The sequence below is a fragment of the Cyphomyrmex costatus genome, unplaced genomic scaffold (assembly GCF_001594065.2).
Source record: "Cyphomyrmex costatus isolate MS0001 unplaced genomic scaffold, Ccosl1.0 scaffold281, whole genome shotgun sequence".
In the NCBI taxonomy this organism is placed as follows: Eukaryota; Metazoa; Arthropoda; class Insecta; order Hymenoptera; family Formicidae; genus Cyphomyrmex; species Cyphomyrmex costatus.
In genome coordinates, this window is record NW_017276922.1 from 1584958 (window position 1) to 1605083 (window position 20126).

The following is a 20126-nucleotide window of genomic DNA, read 5'->3' on the forward strand; positions in this document are numbered from 1 at the left end:
CTGCGGAATTTTAGACTTTTTATAGCAAACGTTTTGAACAACACGGATAGTTTATTATAGTGCGATGTTAATGTACATATAGCAATTACGTAAAACAAACCAAGTTTATTAAAACTGCAAAGAAAAAAATCGATAAAAATATCCCGTTTAATATAATCGTGAATGCATAAATAAATGTAAAGTTTCCTAAGTGTTATTGTCTGTAGTTGCATTTAAAAAGCTCTTTTTTATTCTTATTTTTCATATGATTTAATGAACTCTCATGAGCAAAGTTTTATTTATTTTACTACATTTGTATCACATTTAATTTAAATTTTTAATTTTTTGTTTGTATCAGATATAAAATTAGCGTTATATATATTTATATATATCAAACTGTTGTTTTAATCTTTTTATGACAAATTTTTATTGAAACGCTTGTTCCGCTTTATAATTTTTTATTTTATTTAAATCGTTGATTTTTAAATTGTTTATACGTGATATTTGTTTCGTAATATTTTTTGTAAAATATATATTTTATAAAATATGTGTATATATGTATATATATACACACACACATAATAAATATATATACGTATGTGTTACATATTAGTTTTTTTATATGTACTTTGTATATATATGTAGTATATATATATATATATATATATATATATGTGTGTGTGTACATTTCGGAGAATAATAAATGCAAGATTTTTTCGTCTTTCTAGCTATTTTAAGTTTGTCCCTTTTCAACTGATTTCCACTTTTTTCATCAGTTTTGTCACGATGCAATTCACTCTTTTATAGCTTAGAGAGGGAGAAAGGTTTGCAGTTGCTTTTATGCTGTACAGTCAGTCTTCGTGTACTTCAGTTAATGGCAAATGCGTTTGTGACGTACACCGTACATCTTCATACACGTCAGAGTTATTTCCGTGTTATATTCATGGACTACATCGTGGATTATATATATTTACTAAAAAAGCAAAATGTTAAATAATAATTTGTATGGTTTGATAGTTGACATTTTGCTTTTGTTTAGGTAATATAAATGTCAACAGTATATGAAGAGAGAAAATTATTTTGCTTAAAATGATCTTAACAAAAAATTTTATTATAACAAATTTATTACATTTTCAGAAACTAATATTTTTTTAATTATACAAAATAAAATGTACATGAGTATAAAAATTTTACTCTGAAATTGTGTGTGTGTGTGTCATAAAAAAAATAATTAAAATAGTAATTTAATGGGGTATGTTAAGTTAGCACCCCAACTATAGTACTCAGGAGTTCTGATTAGAATTCCCACTTCCTTTTGACGAGACGAAGAGTTCCCTATAGTTAATAACAAGAGTTCCGCTCAATAAACAATTTTTTTACATTTTTTAAAAATGGGGTGCTAACTTTTTATCGAATTTCGAGGTGAAATAGTTCTGAGCGGCTTAATAGCTTCAATTTGCGATTGCCTAGAGTTCCTGATACTTATGTAAAAAAATTTTCGAATAATAAAAAAAAAATTAAAAATTTTTGAAAAATTAATTTTTAGATACAATAGTTCTGATGATAATTCCTGCTTCTTTTTGACGATACGAAGAGTTCTCTATGATTTTTAATGACATATGCGCTTAATAATCATTTTTTAATAATTTTTTAAAAATGGGGTGCTAACTTTTTAACGAAATTCAAGGTCGCATAGTTCTGATCAGCTTAACAGAACTATTTTGTGAATACCTAGAGTTCTTGATACATAAAAAACATTTTTGAAGAATAATAAAGTTTAAAAAAAATAGTAGAAATCTTTGAAAATTTTTTTGAGAGTATCGAGTAGTTCTGAGTTGCGTTTCTTATAGTACTCGACGAGTTCTATCGAAAACTGTAAGGTGGAAAAGCGATTAGACCAATGGTTTCCAAGATATACTCTAAAAATTGTTGATCTTCTGACAAATGTCGCTGTATCTTGCAAACCGTTGGTCTAATCGCTTTTCCACCTTACAGTTTTCGGTAGAACTCGTCGAGTACTATAAGAAACGCTACTCAGAACTACTCGGTACTCTCACAAAAATTTTCAAAGATTTCTACTATTTTTTTAAAACTTTATTAGTCCTCAAAAATGTTTTTTATGTATCAAGAACTCTAGGTATTCACAAAATAGTTCTGTTAAGCTGATCAGAACTATGCGATCTTGAATTTTGTTAAAAAGTTAGCACCCCATTTTTAAATTATTAAAAAATGATTATTAAGGGCATAGGTCATTAAAAATCATAGAGAACTCTTCGTATCGTCAAAAAGAAGCAGAAATTATCATCAGAACTATTGTATCTAAAAATTAACTTTTTTCAAAAATTTTTAATTTTTTTTTAATATTCGAAAATTTTTTTTACATATCAGGAACTCTAGGCAATCGCAAATTGAAGCTATTAAGCCGCTCAGAACTATTTCACCTCGAAATTCGATAAAAAGTTAGCACCCCATTTTTAAAAAAAGTGTAAAAAAAATGTTTATTAAGCGGAAATCTTGTTATTAACTGTAGGGAACTCTTTGTCTCGTCAAAAGAAAGTGGGAACTCTAATCAGAACTCCTGAGTACTATAGTTGGGGTGCTAACTTAACATACACAATTTAATGAATATATTATGATAAGTATATATGATAAGCAAAATGTAAAAATGCTTATTAAACAATTTCCTTATTGTATGATTGCAAAGTAAACATTTATTTGCTAAATACAAATAATTATAGTTTTGAAATATGTCAACACTCATGATAGCACAATTTTATTGATAAATATTGTTAGCTTGCTTTATCGAGTTTTGAATGTAAAGTTTTTTGTGTTCCTCTGCTCTCTCTCTTTTTGCGTGTGTACTTATTATTTTCCTCATTTCACTTTCTCGTATCACCTCTTGCATCAATTGATACATTCGCAGACGAATAATGCAATCATGAAACTCGACAATCCAATGTATGGGGAAATATGTCCGTAGTTGATAAGTATATCTGTGCGAGTTGCCGACCTTTTCTCGCGAGATTTTCAATACTTTTAGGCAAATTTATTTTCGACCTACAAGAAAAAAGTTTATTTAACATTATACGATATTTGGTGGATGAATATTTTTCCAGTTTAATTTAAGTTAGATTTAAATTTAACCTCTGGCACAAATGCTGCAAAGATAACAATAAGAATATCTCAAAAATAATTTTTGGGATCTCTTTCTAGAACTACTAAACATGACAATTTGATATAATTTTCTGTTTTTATTTTTGGTTGGTTAAAAGTTATTTTAATATTATTTGTATTGTTAGATTTATATTTGTATTATTTTCACGTATTTTTATTATTCAGTTTTGTATATCTAATACAAAAAATAAAAACATTTTAAATGATTAGTGTAATTAAAATGATATGGCAGTTTTACTATTAAGAGTAATGTTAAAGTATAATACGATGCTAAAATTTAATTCGAGATTTTAGCATTATATTTATTAAACGCAATAAATTACAATTAATTTTATTTTTTATTATAATTAAATTTGTAGAATATTTTGACACGTACACTCATAAACACATATACATAGGTAGATAGATGGATAGCGAGAGAAAGAGGAGGAGGGGGGAATAATATGATTAAATTTTAAAAATGCACAATATGCGTATACTAACATATAGTAACAGGGGAATTATTATGTATATGACGATTTATGACTTGTCATACCGGAGCTTTTTGTATAGTAATATATTTTCAATTTCAAAGGTGGTCAAGAGGTCTTTTTACGCCTCTGCTATTATAACAGTGGGATATTTTGCGTATGCGCAATACGCATCTTCTTTGTCGATCCCTGTTCCATCGGATTAGGTGTAATGGCAGCGACGGGTTGGAACACACGTTCTGCATTAAAGATTTAATCTCAAAATTACGTGATCTCTATATCTATATATTACAATTTTATTTAAATATTGTTGCGACTGTCATTTGTATTTTACATTGGTGTAAAAATTGAATGAAAACCAGACAATCAATTTGATGCCAAGTTGATGTATTTAGCTTGTGTGCATATCAATTTTATTTTTAGACATATAAACTCGATATTTTGAAATGAAATTAATGAAATTATTATAACAGGACGTTTGAATATCTATTAATGTTTTTTTTTTATTGTAATCAAAAATGTTTTATGTAACGGAAAATCTTTTAATTTAGATATTTTTCACACAAAACAATATAATCTTTTTTTATTACGCATAACACATTAAGTAACGGTGAGAGATTTGGTATGGATTTTTTATAATCGGAACTGACGAATTTGCGTTTCAAATTTCGTACAGCTCGTAGCATTCGCTAGGCGGCACCCTCCACCACACGAATTTTGCACCCTATGGGCTGCGTATCCCATAGGATAGAGGATAGATATATATCGTTCCCTAGTTACCAAGGGTACCCATGAAGCAGTGTCAGATGCTGAATTCAGTTCGACCACGCGCTTTCGTTGAAGTACACGCGTCTGAAAATCGTGCAGTGGCGTCGTGATTGTTTATTAATTATTGCCGATATGATCATTGACTGATTGTACATAAAACGCGTTTTTATTTTTTGCTAAGCTGTCAATTGTAATTTTTATATCCACCAATGCCTCAGGCATAGTAAACGATTTTCAGTGTCATTGCAGCTCTCGACGTACGATGTGTTTGCATACATGGTTATTTAGCCGGTGTACAGAGGATGATAAATATTTGCCCTGTTAACGAATGGGAAGCTGATTATTCGAAAATCTGAAATTCCGTATTTGTAGATTCTCGCGAGATATCATTGATACTCTTCGTTAGGATTATATGTTACGATCGCTTTTGTCGAATTTTAGTGATATTAAACGATAGTTTTCTCTGATTGATTGTTAACAGAATTAGATAGCGAATGGATTTTTTGGTAGGTTGTAAACATACGTATATTCTTGCAAAGTTAAAAATTGATTTTTAGCCTGAAAATTGCATTTACTTTTATCGTTTTTCGTTTACTTAAAACATTGGGTTTATTTATGAATTTTATCACGTTTACTCTCACACGTAACTTGCGGTTTAGGATGTAAACCTCATGAATAATCATTTATGCAACGATTTAAAATCTGACCCTTTGCTGTTTCGCTCACAGGGCTCTATTGTGTTTAATTGAATGCGCTTGTTGTCGATATTAAAGACCTGTTATCGCGCATGGAATCGATAATGCAATTTTGACGGAAGGATCCCAATGAAAATTAGGGATGCAGCCGGTGAAATACTGAACGAAACGAAAATCGATACAGTATATCCAGCTTCCTCGCTGTCTCTGTCTCTGGCTCCTTTCTCTCTTCTTGTCGCGGCTTCATCGGACGAATCCGGCATCACCGGACGAATATCAAATTGTGAAACGAGGAACTGATGTGGAGTTATCCACTCAAACTATACGGTTGATCCTAAACTAAAGTGTTTTATTAGAACAGTATGCGAGAATTGTTACAGTAAAACTTTTACAAGTTGTAATCACTTTTATTTTACAAGTTTGATTTGACAAATGGATATGGCATTCGATAAATATATTAAAATATGTATAATACGTATAACGAATTATCAAATTATGAATTATTCTTTTGAATGTTACACTTGATTTTTGTATAGAAAATTCTATACAAATCTAGAAAGTTTCGCTACATTTATTATTTTTCTTTTTTTATAAAGTTTTTTACTATCATTTAACAACGTGTTAAAATTTGTTTTTTTTACGTATAAAATGTCAGACACTAATCTTAAATGTTATAAATATAATTGTTGTCTGTCATAAAAAATTTTATACTGCAGTTTGAAAGATATTTTTATAATAAATTACAAAAATATATATTATAATAAATTACATTAACATTGAAATACATTTAATATTGATGTTATTTATTATAGGTATATTACTACGTATTATAGGTATATTACTTGCTATTTGATATTAAGTTTTATAATTATATTTTTTTACCTGCACGCGTGAAATTTTTTCATTAATTAGATATTTGAAAAATTATATTGCGATGTTAAAAAATACTGAAAAAATTGTTAAATATACCGAAAAAACGATTGTTTTATAAAATAGCTAACGATGAAAATTATACATTTACGATATCTTGATTGTTAAATGAATTAAACATTTACGCTGATATACGCTATAAAATATATAGCATTTACTATCAAATAACATCACAGTCAATTTTACATTTTTTTTTTTTGATAAAATGTTCAATTTTGAGATATCTCACATTCTTTTGCAAAAACGTTTTTATTGTGATGAAATTGAATCTTTTATGCGTTGTCTCGGACGTTTCGGAGTTTTGACATTGTGGGTAGCCGTTAAATTCGCATTATATGTCACATCAACGATTTAGGCCATGTAGGCCGATATGAGTAGACAGTCTGACAGGCGATGGTTTGGTATTTTGTCTCTCTTGATATCTTTCTGTTTAGCCAGAAGGAATATATTTTTCGCTCAGAAAAATATTTTGAATTTCTATGCGATTTTACTTATTATGTGAGAGAAAGTGTTAAAGGATATATAATATAATATTGATGATAATAATAACAATAATACTAATAATCGATATTAAATGATTATATCAGTGTTACGTTAACTAAATTGGATCCATATATTTTACGCATGCGACATTCTATAAGAGAAAAGCTTCTTTTAGTAAATTTAATTTGTAAGCATCGCTGCTTTTAACGTTATTAAAAACTGATGCTTCGTATCGATCGATAAACCTCATAGGAGTTGCACGCAAGATGATGAACGTATACTTATTTTTTTTTTGTTTTTTATTCTATACGATACATAGATGATTACGGCAACGGTATTGATGGATTACGTGAAAAATTTATTTTACGGAAAATGGAAATTAGGAAATATCTGCATATCTTAGCCGCAAAAATATATTACTGATGCGAGTTTGTATAATGTAACTTAAATAATGTGTTCTGAAAAAAATTTTTACGTCACATTATCTGAGTCGCTCTTAAAAACACGTTTGTTATAAAATCTGGCACATAAAAGCGATGTTTTTAATGTCGACTGGTTGCAATGGGAATTTTACAATTTTAAAAGCGTTCGTATTTAATCGTTATTGTTGCCGTATGTAGCCCGACGATTACTGTTCAGTAAAATTACACGAAATAAACGTAATAAACGTTCGATTGCTTGGTCGACAGAGGTCAGAGCAACCGAAAAATGTTATGTTGTTTCAATAATAGCCGTTTTATTAATCTGAACTTACACGTGAGCTGCTTGTTTTTACTTCGATTTGATGATGACAACAGCGGGTACGAGCGAGTTTCTCGGGAGAGGGATCAGCGGAACTGTCGCTGATGTGCTTTGTTCGATCCAGCTAGACACACGAGCATAAAGTGATCGTTCCCGGTAAAAGACAAAAAAAAGGAAGCTATCAAAAGCTTCGTACGCGACGCAAAGTGTGAGAGAACCTGTGCGATGGATCGAAAGGAGTCTCAGCCTAGTACGTCGGCTGCATCGTCTATGTACACCGGTACCCTGCAGCTTCGTTTTAACGTAAGTGAATAAAAAGGAGCAAAGCGAATAGCTCTTTGAGTCTATCAAGCTCTACTCGGGTAACATTCGTGGGGAACATATTTTCAATACCTGAAATTGACCGCATTTCGACCGTATTCGAGATGCGGAATTTTCATTCGTTTTAGATATACTTCTTTTTAGATACTCTTACATATGTCTCACGTCAGGGAAAAAGTAAATATGTGTCGCTTAATACTTTAATACTTTGAGATACGAACCATACTAACATTTTAATTATAAAAACTGGCGGCAGTTTATATATAAGCTTATCTTTACCTTCTCTTAATTTATTATTTATTGCCTAAATGTTTATTTTTGGTGTAGTAATCTTATAAATTACTAGTATATTGTCAGTTTCGTTTAGTAACTATATCTCGATTGTCATCCTTAGCAATGAAACGTTGCGCAAATGACATTGTTATCGGCCGAATAACAGCTAAGGGGAAAAAATACGTCGCCTTTGCTATCGATACGTTCTTTCAAGAAATATTCGGTGCGTTCGTGTCCAATATTTTTATATCTCTTTGTTTTGTTCATGACGATACCGTAATGGTATCGTTTGAGGCACGCTCGAATTTTCCTTATCGTCACACAAAGACAAGCTTGCTCGCGCTTTGAGTGAGAGAACAATTTACGATGTTCGCAAAAATATTTTACTAAAACCACCGACGACGAGGTAACGTTACGGATAAACATGCGAAGGAAATGAAGGTGCAGTGAAATTTTTTGTTGGTCGCTCGTAAGTCAGTTCAACGAGATACCCTCTGTTGTGCAATCATTTCTCTTTTCCCGGCTTTTCCATCTTCTTTTTCCGTTAGCGTACTTTTATTTTCTTCAGAAAAGTAACGGTTTCTGCCATGGCGCCGTCCGATATCTTGCCCTTCCTTGTTCGCGTATTATATAACACTACCTGACTTTTTTTGCGTTTACCCGTGTTTTTTGCAGTTTTTCGCGATTTTTCAATTTCCCGGAGCGTACAGCTCTTGTTTTTTCATGTCTTTGATAATTACGCTGCCGTGTGGAAAACAATAGTAGCAAAATATGATTGAAGATTCATATCGCGATTATATCGTGCTGCTAAAGGGATATAGATTTAATTCTCAGTAAAAAGAAAATGTAGAAGTTTAAGTAATGTTAACCGTATTTTTTACGTCCTTATGAACGTTGCATCAAATAAATGTATATAAATTGATGGAATAAATTCCGCATCTTACTACGGTTGCTACGTTGCACTCTGGATAATGAACGACATTACCGAGGAAGATCCATCGTGTCGCTTATGAGGGAATATTTCATAGTTGGAAAAGTTATTCTACCAACTACCGATGACTCTAACTAGCCATATATCTTCAAGTCGAAAACTGAGATGCATTTATCATAAGTTATACGATTCTTTTATTATTTGCGAATTTTTTTCGAGCATTTCTTTCAACAGTTTTAATTAGTTGATAAATAAAAAGGCATTATACATAATTGTGCTACAAGAATTTATATGAAGTATAACTACTGCATGTATAAGAAAGAGAGACTAGATAGTTTTCAATTAAGACATCTTGTAAAGTTTATTTGTGGCATCTCTTGGGTGCAAAAAGTATTCGCGTTATATTTAATTTATGTAAATTTTTTTGTTGACTTATCGTTGTCGATAGTTGCATAATTCTTTTGCAGTGCGAATCACAAATATAATTTTTTTCAAAATGTTTAACATTGAGCAGTACTTTACGGATGTTATTAGAACATTGGAGAACGCCAAGTATACGTTGAATGTTCTACTTATTTCTCGGTAAATTGCTTCTCCGCGAAAACGTTTCGATGGATTGCGCTAAATGGGACGTCAAAAGTTTTGTTCATGTCCAATTTTCTTCGAGGAGCCGTTTACGTGGTCTGATCGTGAACGAAATTTACCCCCTTGCGGAATACGCGTCTTTTACTTGTACGTGAGGTACATATTAAAGATATTTCGTGGTCATTATTCTTCAAAGCTTTAATAGCCGTTAATTTCAGAATATTTTATTGTTTGTACCACGAAAGCAGAAATAAAATATACCATCATGATATAACGAATACAATAAGGAAAAAGGTAATGTTGTAAAGCAGCAAAAAAGAATGCTAATATGTTATAAAATAACTTGGTATTTTATATTTCAGTTGTTTATAACGCATACATAAAACGCACCTAATATTATTATTATTATTAAACAATTAATGTAATGCATTAACTGATTACATGTCCATATTTAATTTACATGTAATTTTCTTTTTTTTATATGTCGTTATTCTTATTTTTTATTTAATTTTACATTTTTCATATTTTTTAGAATCAATTAAAAGAAATATTTTTATTTTCGGTCAAAGAGGATCTTAATGCCTAATAATACTAATACAGATTTTTGCAAATATTTTTTTTCCTTAAAAGGTTTATGAACTGTACGCTAATTTTGTTTATTGGAAATGCAATTGCATAAAGAAAAATAATTAATTAATTTTTTATATCTTACAAGACTAGTATATAATTCTAGCGTATATTATTTTATACTTTTTTTCGTGTGCAGACTAAAGCTTCAAATATAATATTAGTACTCAAATTAGATTGATCGTCAATTTTATGATGCTAAAACAAGCATGTAAAATCTGTAAATAATTTATTGTAAAAAATGTTATCCCAGTATATTAAATATTTTTCACAATTTTGCTTTGATTAAAAATAGAATTATTTCTCTCATTTGATTTATTCTGATTGATCTAATTTAACATTATTTTTTAGAATGTTTTTTTATTAATTCTTATACTTTTTTGATGCACTGATAAATTCCAAGACATCATAAGAAGGACAAATGAATATGTATTACATCTTACATTAAAGATTTAATCAACTAATAAAAGTTAGGATCATCCAAGAATAAAATATTTAGATAATAATTAAATAGATTTTATTTTATAGGATTCATGTTATTATTTAATTATTTAATTTATTCTAATAATGTTTTATAAATCAGTAATAAATTCGAAAAAAATCTTGCATTTATTTCTTGCTGTACTCAAGTTATGTCGTATACATATTACTAAAGCTTTAAGAAATATGTAGTTCGCATTTAATGATTGTTTAAAATGTTTCTATTATGTCAAATTAAGTTTGTATTTTATGCTTTGTAGTATTATGTAAAACTTATTTTTACGCGCTTTATTTTGTGAGTTGCATTCATCAAATTGTTGAATCCGCATCTCTCATGTTATTCACGGACTTTCTGGCAGGTTCATATCGGGGTTATTTCGCGAAGATTAAAACTTAATTGCTGGTATATGAAGTTTAACATGCCCGATGGGAGATGAAGGAAAGTGTCGTTAAGGGGAAATTAGCAGAGTTATCTTGTAACGTTGCTTAATTCGGTGCCAGTTAATATAGCAGTAAATTCATTGCGGATTTGAGGAAACATCAAGTATAATTATTTTAGTAGACTTTGTTCGGGTATTGTGACATAATAGATTTTCTTATAATATTTTAAGAATTATTTCTTATGATATGTTTTAAAATAAATTCAAGATTTTGTTTCTAAAAAATTATAAATCTATGAAGAATTTACACATTATATTGGACTCAAATGAGATAATTAAATAATGACATAAATATCATAAAATAAATACCATAAAATAAAATTCATTAATTTATTATCTAAATATTTTATTGTTAGATTAACTTTAATATTATTAATTAAGTCTTTAATGTAAGATGCAGGTAGTATATCATATATCCATCAACGGTTTGTTTCTCTTATGGTAATGTTTTGCTCTTATTATAAAACAAATACAGCATAAATTATAATTTATCCGTAGCAGAAGCAATAATGCTTGTCTACCACATGCAGCTTTCATGTCGGTTTTCTATCAGAATTACCACGAAATTGTACATTAATATATGCAGATGAAGATCAACAGCTTACGCTATTAAGAAGCAATAACATAGCTTGGTACATTATTCAGTGTATCATATACTGTGAGATGTACACCGTTATATCATGATACGTTATAATTCAACATAAATAATATAAGTCACGTTAACTTGCTAATTTAATCGATGTATTTTACTACAATATTTTTAAATTGACGTGGATGAGTGATTTTTTGCATTCAAAGAAAGCGCGAAATCTTGACGACTACTTTAGTTTTATTCCTTCCATCGAAAACGTTCACAATGGCTAGGATACCGGATATCCAGTGAAATTCTCGCGGCTTCTGTTTCATCAAATTCAATCCTACGGGATTTCCATTGGTTACTACTGGGGAATGGAAATGTGTCAGGCCATTGGCTCCTGCTATTTGAATGGATTGGAGTGCTCGGTTAACGTGTCCTATCTATGTCGTACGGTCACTCTTCGATCTGCCTGACATTCTCTTTCATTCTATGACTATAGAAATTGTATATGAATGTGAAGAAAATGATAAAAAATAATAAAGAGAAGATATGAGAGTGATAGCGATAGGGAGTTAAGTAGAAAGTTTTATTTGCAAGTTATTGCGTAAAATATGAGTTTTGTTGTTTAAAATTTTAAATGATTTGTTATCACATACTTGTACATAACATTGTCATAACAAATTTCAAACAAACCTTATGATTCTAAACTTTGAAAGTTTTTAATAATTTATGAAGACATAGGAAAATTACATGTGTCCTACCTTGTATTAACTGGCAGATAACTGGAACTTTTTGGAAAGCGAGTATGTATTCAGCTTTCCGAGCGGCTAGTGACACGGAAGTAACACGCTATCGATTATGTCAGAGGGATGTAAATAACTTCACTTTACATAGGAAGCGGAAGTAAAAGTACCACTAAGTGGATTAACGATTCTCTATACTATGTCATAGAATATTAATTCGGTATTTGAATATAGGTAATGTCATGATGACTGTCATTTTTACAACGTTTTATTTTCTGTCAATCGCATTTGTCAAAACAAAAAAGTGATTAATCGTCTCTAAAAATAAAATAATAAATAAAAAGTAACAATTAGTAATGTTTTCATCTGCTAGAAGATGGTATTTATTCGTACGTTGGATGAAGATGATTTGTATTTAATGCCAAAGTTAAGCATGCGATTATAATATTAGCAGACAAAGTGAATTAGTTAGATTAACAAGTTAATCTGGCAGTTTTCCGCGAACTAACTAATTTGTGCATTCACACACACATAGTGCGGTTATATTATATACGAACAGATCCGAGAAAATCCCTAGGCTTTAGCGAAATTGAATGAATCTACCAGGAATAAAAGATAAAATCTTCAAGAATTCTCTGTATTCCATATATTAATTGTCGATTAAAGATACATTTTCTAATTTTATGAATGAAAGTATTGAACAAAAGAAGGAAAAGAATTGATTATATTGGATTTATATAAGTAGAAGTTGGTATTAATATTCTTTGAAACTCTTTGTTCGTCGAGATTTAATTTTTTTCTTGGCGATATTGGAAGAGAATGTAACGAAGGCTGGATTTAATGAACATTTCATGCTTGGCGAATATCGCGAAAATTAATTCTATCAGCAATCAAGCGCGAGAATCGGATTAGGACGTGAAACACTTGTGTGGGAAGACAGTCATTCAGCATCCTTTTATCCAGAATAACGCGGATTAGTGAGACTTAACATAGTTATTGTTATCGTAATCCTCTTGCGAAACCGACAGCATCCATAAACATTTTCTCATCTCGACATTATCGTGTTTTATTAGTAGCAAAATTGTAAAGCCAGATTAAAAGTGTGTATTTTTGCATTAAAGTAGACAATTGTTTAATGAAATTTTCAATAAGCGATTTGCTCATACATTTTGAGTAATTTAAAAAAATTTTTTTTATTTGAAATATATAGCATTTTATTTTTTACACATTTTATGTTCCATTGTGGAATTAATATATCTATATAATTTTACTGAATTTTATTATAATATATTTTGAAGTATATCTCTCTCTCTCTCTCTCTCTCTCTCCAAAATTTGTGTTTAATTTTAAGATGAGATTATATATATATATACATGTTAATTGGCCCACATTGAAGGTTGAGATAATGATCTATATATATCTATTCTGAAAGGTCGTGTAGTGGTTGCTACAACGAACCGCTCAGAGAATAGAGTTCGGTCGTCGAAAGCCTACAAGCGATCGATAGGTTCGTGCGGCAAAAGGTAGGTACAGTAGCACGGCAAAAACAGGTGATCGACCCGAATGTTTCGTGGAATATATTACGTGAAGATATTACCTTTCTTTAAGAGCTTATGCTTTCGATTTCCGTTATTCCAGAACAGAAAAAGCTGAATATCTTTTTTTATTGAATATTTTTCTGTATTAGCGGTTTATATGAACATAACATATAAGAAAAAATTTTTTTAAACATAAGAATTTATAAATCTAACTTTCTATTGTGTATTAAAGCTTTAGCATTCATTAGTTAATAGTTTTACGGACATGCGGAAAGGATGGTTTTGCTAAAAATTTAGCTAAATACTGATCTGAAAATAATTTTATTGTACTATCAAAATAATTATATGGAATGCTTTGATTGTCGGAATATCACATTTTTTACAGTGCTGCTCATTATATTTCAGATTTTTACATAATTATTTTAATGACCTAGCAAAATTATTTTTATATTCATATCTAACTAAATTTTTAGATATTTCAGCAAAATCGTTCTTTGCGTGCAAACATTTCTAAAATTTTTGTGCTGCGTTTATCACGTAGAAATTGCATTATACTGGTGCACGCGCATTGCATGGTGCAATGTACGGTAAATTGATTACACTTTATGTCGGTAATCAACGTATCGAAGTAGGAAATTGACTCGATTTGCAGCAACTACGAAGACTGAGTGAAGGGCATTTAAACGCCTTGTGTCTCTTAAAAGCTTGCGCGTGCTTTCAACCAACACGTATATATGTTAAACTTTTGGATGAAGAACGTGCGTGTGCCCAAGCGATCTGGACTTCCAGGCATTAGATTGTAATTTGTAGTAGTTTCGACGCTGCTATCGATTATGGGCTATGCGCTGCGTCACCGTTGCATGCAGCGAGCACTTGCCTGATGCAAGTGCCACGGTTTCGTATTAGTTACTGTATCTTACCATGGCGGTTATTAACCGAACTAGAACTTTGTAATAACGCTCATGCCATTTTGATTTATATTTCAGAACGTCTTACGGGAGCTGGAGCAAAAGAAACCACAATTGGATGAGCTGGTTCACACGGCCGAGAACTTGCGCGCCGACACGAATCGACAGCAGTTGCATGGCAAAGGTAAGTATTTTATAATTGTATACTTTTTAGGATCGCATAACAATTGCATAAACACGCGTAAATCTGTGTGTATTTAGTGATGAACATAGCGGCAATCTCATATAATCTTATCGTATTATACTACAGTATTGATAAACCTTTATCAATAAGCTGAGGTGCTAACTTCACTGCAGAGACTTATCTTTCTACATAACTTTTCACATATTACTGTAGAATAATATTATTATACTACAGTATTGATAAACCTTTATCAATAAGCTGAGGTGCTAACTTCACTGCAGAGACTTATCTTTCTACATAACTTTTCACATATTACTGTAGAATAATATCTCATACTATGATTATTGAAATATAAATTGGCAAGCGAAACTGTCGATTTAATAAGCTACTTTCTTAGAAACAAATTTAAAATTATTTTTTAGCTTATTATTAATAAAACTTTTGTTGTACGCACGCGCGAAAGAATACAACGCGGGTTGTTCTTATAGTGTTTTGCATTTTAATATGTATTTTTCGCGCACACATATTATTTATTAAAATTGGTAAATGCGATTATAACTTTCATTTAAAGAGATTTTATAGAGTGGATTTTTAAAATGAATGACTGTATGAGTCTACAAATATATTTAATATCATTTTTTAAATATTTTTTTATCAGATATTTTGTGCGCTATTAATATGTATAAGTTATGAGAGTTGTAAGAGCATGAGAGACTTATTTTTAATTTTTGAAGAGATATTTTAATTCGCCATTAATCGAATTTTAGATAAAGGTTAAAAAAATTTTTTTACTGGAAGCGCATTCGATAAGTGCATTGTGTTCTAATGGATTTAATGAGTTTCTGCCATCATAATTGATATTGGAGAAGCAATCCTGCCTGTGTGACACTTTACGCGATCGGACGAAGTTTAGAAGTTTAATTATCGGCTTTGATTGCTCGTCCGAAGACTGAAATAAATTGCAATATCTGTCGATCGATGTATGAATTTAGTCTGCAAATCGTTTTGAAATTAATTGTCGTACATTGATTTATCATCAAACCAAACGTTAGCACAATTCACAGAGATATTAACACACGATTTGAACTGCAAACTTTTCATAATTTGTGAAGTTATTTAATTATACATTAACCTTTTGATACGCAAAATTTTATTGCTAGTACGAAGCTGTAATGATATAATGAATATGCATATGTTTTGTCATGAAATATGTGACATGATTTAACTGTATAAAAAAAATTATTAAAATTATATTAATAATTCTCATACGTTTTTTAACAGTCAAAATTAATTAATGTATAATAGTTATTTAATAATTTGTATACATTTTTGAACAATTCAAATTAATTAATTTAAAAGTTCTGTCGCGCTACTACAAATTCTCAAATTCTACAAATAAATATAATTGAATGGATATAATTGAAACCGAGAAAGAATATTACTTGAGATGCCGTTAATTATTTTAAATGAAATATTTTTCTTTTATTGGATATCGTTCGTTCTAACATTTGCGGTGTTCAGAAAAGTGAGATCGGAACTAGATCTGATCTTTTTCACTAATGCATAGGGTGGGTAAAGAAAGTAAAATAATAGGAGAAATTTTTTTGTTTATTTACAGATGAAAAAATACAACAAAGTTTTGTTAACTAATTTTAAATAATTATAGTAAAATTGCACATTCTTTTACTGACGAAGCTATAAGTCACTTCTCTGACTTCAACCTTGCTATAAAGAGTTAATAACTCTTATAAGAGTTATTCTTATATTTTTATTGTTATTTAAATACTATTTAATTTATATATTAAAAATTTTAATTCTATGAAAAATAGAACAAGTCGAATACAAAAATTAGGTATTATTAATGAAGAAGGAAATAATGCTTTGAACTTTTACGTAAATATATCAATCGATTTTAGTTGAGCTTTTTAGGATTAAGACAAGGCTTATCACGCTAATCATTCATTAGTGGTCGGCTCTGCTTGCGACTTGCAGAATAAGTTTTTTCTTTTGACCATAGATTACCGTGGTAGCATGTTTACTTTTTAGACTTAAAATGGCCTAACACGCGAGATTGATCTTTTCTATAGAGTAGGGGAGAATTGTCGAATGCGTATCACTTAACCTATTTTTTTTATTATAGTTTTTATTTGCCACTGTTTTGTACGCAAATGAACATTGGAAATTGTAGCTTGAGATTTTGAATGCTTATTACGTGTTGAACTTTTCACCAATAATAAATTGAATTGTTATAAGTCTTGTTGTAATATGCTGCAAAAAAGCAATCGGTCGCCTTAGTCTGGAATTTGATTGTTGTTTTATAGTTATCTTACTTAATTATTTAGACACATATTATTTATCTGTATCTATTTAAACTGTCTGTATTTTAAATAAGATAAGCAAATAATTAAAAACAGTAGGAAGGGTAACTGAATAAACCATTGTTAAGAATTGTTAGAAGCAGATTTTATTTTTCATACTTATACGTCTTGTATGTGTTCTGTTGTATTATGTACGTAACTTTCTATACAAGACGGGAGAAAACGGGTGGTCGCAAAAATAGTTGGTGTATCGAATGGTTTAATCGTGCTTTCGTGGATAGTCGGGAATATTTTTTATAGTAGGCTAGTTATCAGATGTCTGTACCGTAGAGTGTTGCCGTTGCCTGCCGGGCTTTAATTACGAGCACGAAACATACGGAACACGCTACCATCCGCACATTTCGCTCGCATAGATTACCGTGCTCATCCCCTAGCTATATGCTGATAGAGCTGCTTTAAGTGGCGTTAACTTACACCGTCTTGGAATTGCCTGGCAAAGTTGTCGGTATTCTCTCAGTTCGAAATAGCAGCGTTTTAGTCCTTTCTAATCAGTGTAGATTTATGCATCTCAGAATGCATGTGCGATGCATTACGGTCGTATCGTAAGTCTTGTTTTTACTGAATTTTTAAAACCTGTATTTTATGAGATATTTACATTCACTTGGCAAATGATTTAATTGAGATTTTAAACTTTTTTTGTATTTATTTATATATGTATATATGGTATGCGACACGTTAATATTTACTTTGCAATAAATTTTAATTTATTATCTAATTTAAGCTATGATAACTATTTACAAATTGCTTGATCTCCTAAACCTGCAATAGCTCAGTGTAATCTCCGACGCATACGTTTGCATATTTCATTCAGTGCTTAGGTCGTAAATCTAGAATATCGTGCAGACATAATACATCTCGCCCACATAATGAGTTTAACTGCTGCCGGGTCCAGAATATCGCTACCGGTTACCTGTGGGTCGGTGTAGCGCGTGGCTCTTACAATTTGCCAAATAAGCTCAGCAATTTATGTTTGCGCCGGCTGAAAGCTTCAGAAATTGATTTATCTTCGTACGTTCGTATTCACTGGTTCTCGATGTGATACTAATATTGGCTTGCGACGTTTAGCATAGTATTAAATATTCTATTAGTCTTGAATTTTTGTCACTAGGTCAGGTAAATTTATTTAAAGACACACGTTACGGGATCGTAATTTTCGTTCGAGGAGATTTTAAAGGATAGATTTCGATAGCTATACGAGTACTTGAGCAGATATTTTCTACGAGCGACCGACTTATCGATTTTCTTTCACTCCTTTCCATACCAGCTGTCTGCCTCCCACACGTTACTTCATTCTTTGAAAGCTACCTGGGGTAGATCCTACTAGCACGCATAGTTGTCACATCGATTCTTTCCCATTGAATTTCGTATTCACTACCGGCGTTCCTATGACTTCTCTGACGAACGAGTAGAGTGAACGAAATGGAGGAAAATGTCCTGAGATAAGCTTGCAGCCTGTTTTTATTTCTGCAGCTAAAACTCGCTAGCTTTACGGGAAGAGATGTCTCCTCGCTTGCCTCCACGCGTAGCCTCGCTTTATCAGTGTTGTTTGAAATTAAAATCAATTAATTAGTCCGATGCTACGATCGTTATTGCATTCTATCCACGACATTGAGAAATTTCTTGTCCTCATGAAATTGGAATACTTCCCAACTAAAATTCGCGCTATTGTGTGTATTATAATCACTTTGTTAGTTCGGCTATATTTGAAAACGGGATCCATTGTCTTGTATTATCTTGTTTTATCTAATTTATAAAGCATGATTCATAATTTTGCATAATGCAATTGTGAACTTACGAGGAAATATAATCAAGTGTTTTGATTTTAATACGTTTTGGATATGTTAAAATATAGATAAAAATAAGAGACATATTTTTTATGAATGTTTAATTAACTCTTTTTAAAAAGAAATTGAGTTTTTTCTTTCTGAGTGAATATTGTTTAATCTGTTGAAGATAAAATGTGTTCTAATTAAAAGTTGAATAGTTTTAAGAGTATATTTTATAATAATAATAAATTTTTATTTAAAAATAAAAGTTTATTATCATAAAGTACTCTTGAAAACATTTAACTTTTAAAATATTTTCTCTTTATATCTTTGATGGTTTAGACTACATTCATTCAAAAAGGAAGACATTGATTTTTTCCAATAAAAATATGTGTCTTATTTTTATCTGTATTTTAACATATTTAAAGCTTATTAAAATTGGAGGAGATACATAATTAGGATTTTTGTTAGAAGAAAACAAGCTTATGTCTTATTTTATCAAATATTTAACACTGTTCAAGCAGCTGACGAAGTCTTCTCTCAAAGATTTAATGCAACAGGTTCATGCATACATTTAAATATTTACATATCTCGTTTCCATGTTGATCTGTATGTGTTTTTTCTAAAGAGATATATATGCTATGAAACTTCTTTAATTTACGTATAAGATAATGTACTTAATAATAATATTAATAATTTTAGATCTTAAATGTTTCATGAGATGTCCCATTATTTCACTATAGAAACTGTTGGACGTATTATGCTTTAGAGACGCGGTTTGGATATCGTGTCCATTTCTGCGTGTAGATCGACATTACAGTATTTGGGTTATAGATGCGTACGCATCGACCATAGCATTATGGTAGTGCGTGAGATAGTCCTAGTTGATCCGTATGTCAGGAACGTATGCAAGAGGCACTTCAAAGCGGACAATGTCCACATGCATGCGGTGCAATACCTATTATGATTTAATGTCTGCAAGTTGAAGGGACAAAGCATAATAGGTCTTAGCCTCTTATTGTGTGACGTAATTCTGACACATTGTGTCCTTTTCGATCTGGTCGTATGCTCGATATGCGTGATGAAAACAACAATATAAAAAATACAATTTTCCCACAATATTTTTTCTACTATA

General features: G+C 30.6%; 1 protein-coding gene across 1 annotated transcript in view; it reads left to right on the forward strand.

The window, feature by feature from the left end:
• The window catches only part of LOC108775093 (dystrophin, isoforms A/C/F/G/H), a 447682-nt gene that overhangs the window by 117081 nt on the left and 310475 nt on the right, over positions 1–20126 (forward strand). Inside the window, exon 37 of the mRNA XM_018541369.1 lies at positions 14742–14847. Within this exon, the coding sequence (XP_018396871.1) occupies positions 14742–14847 (106 nt within the window). The remainder of the gene's footprint in view (positions 1–14741; positions 14848–20126) is intronic.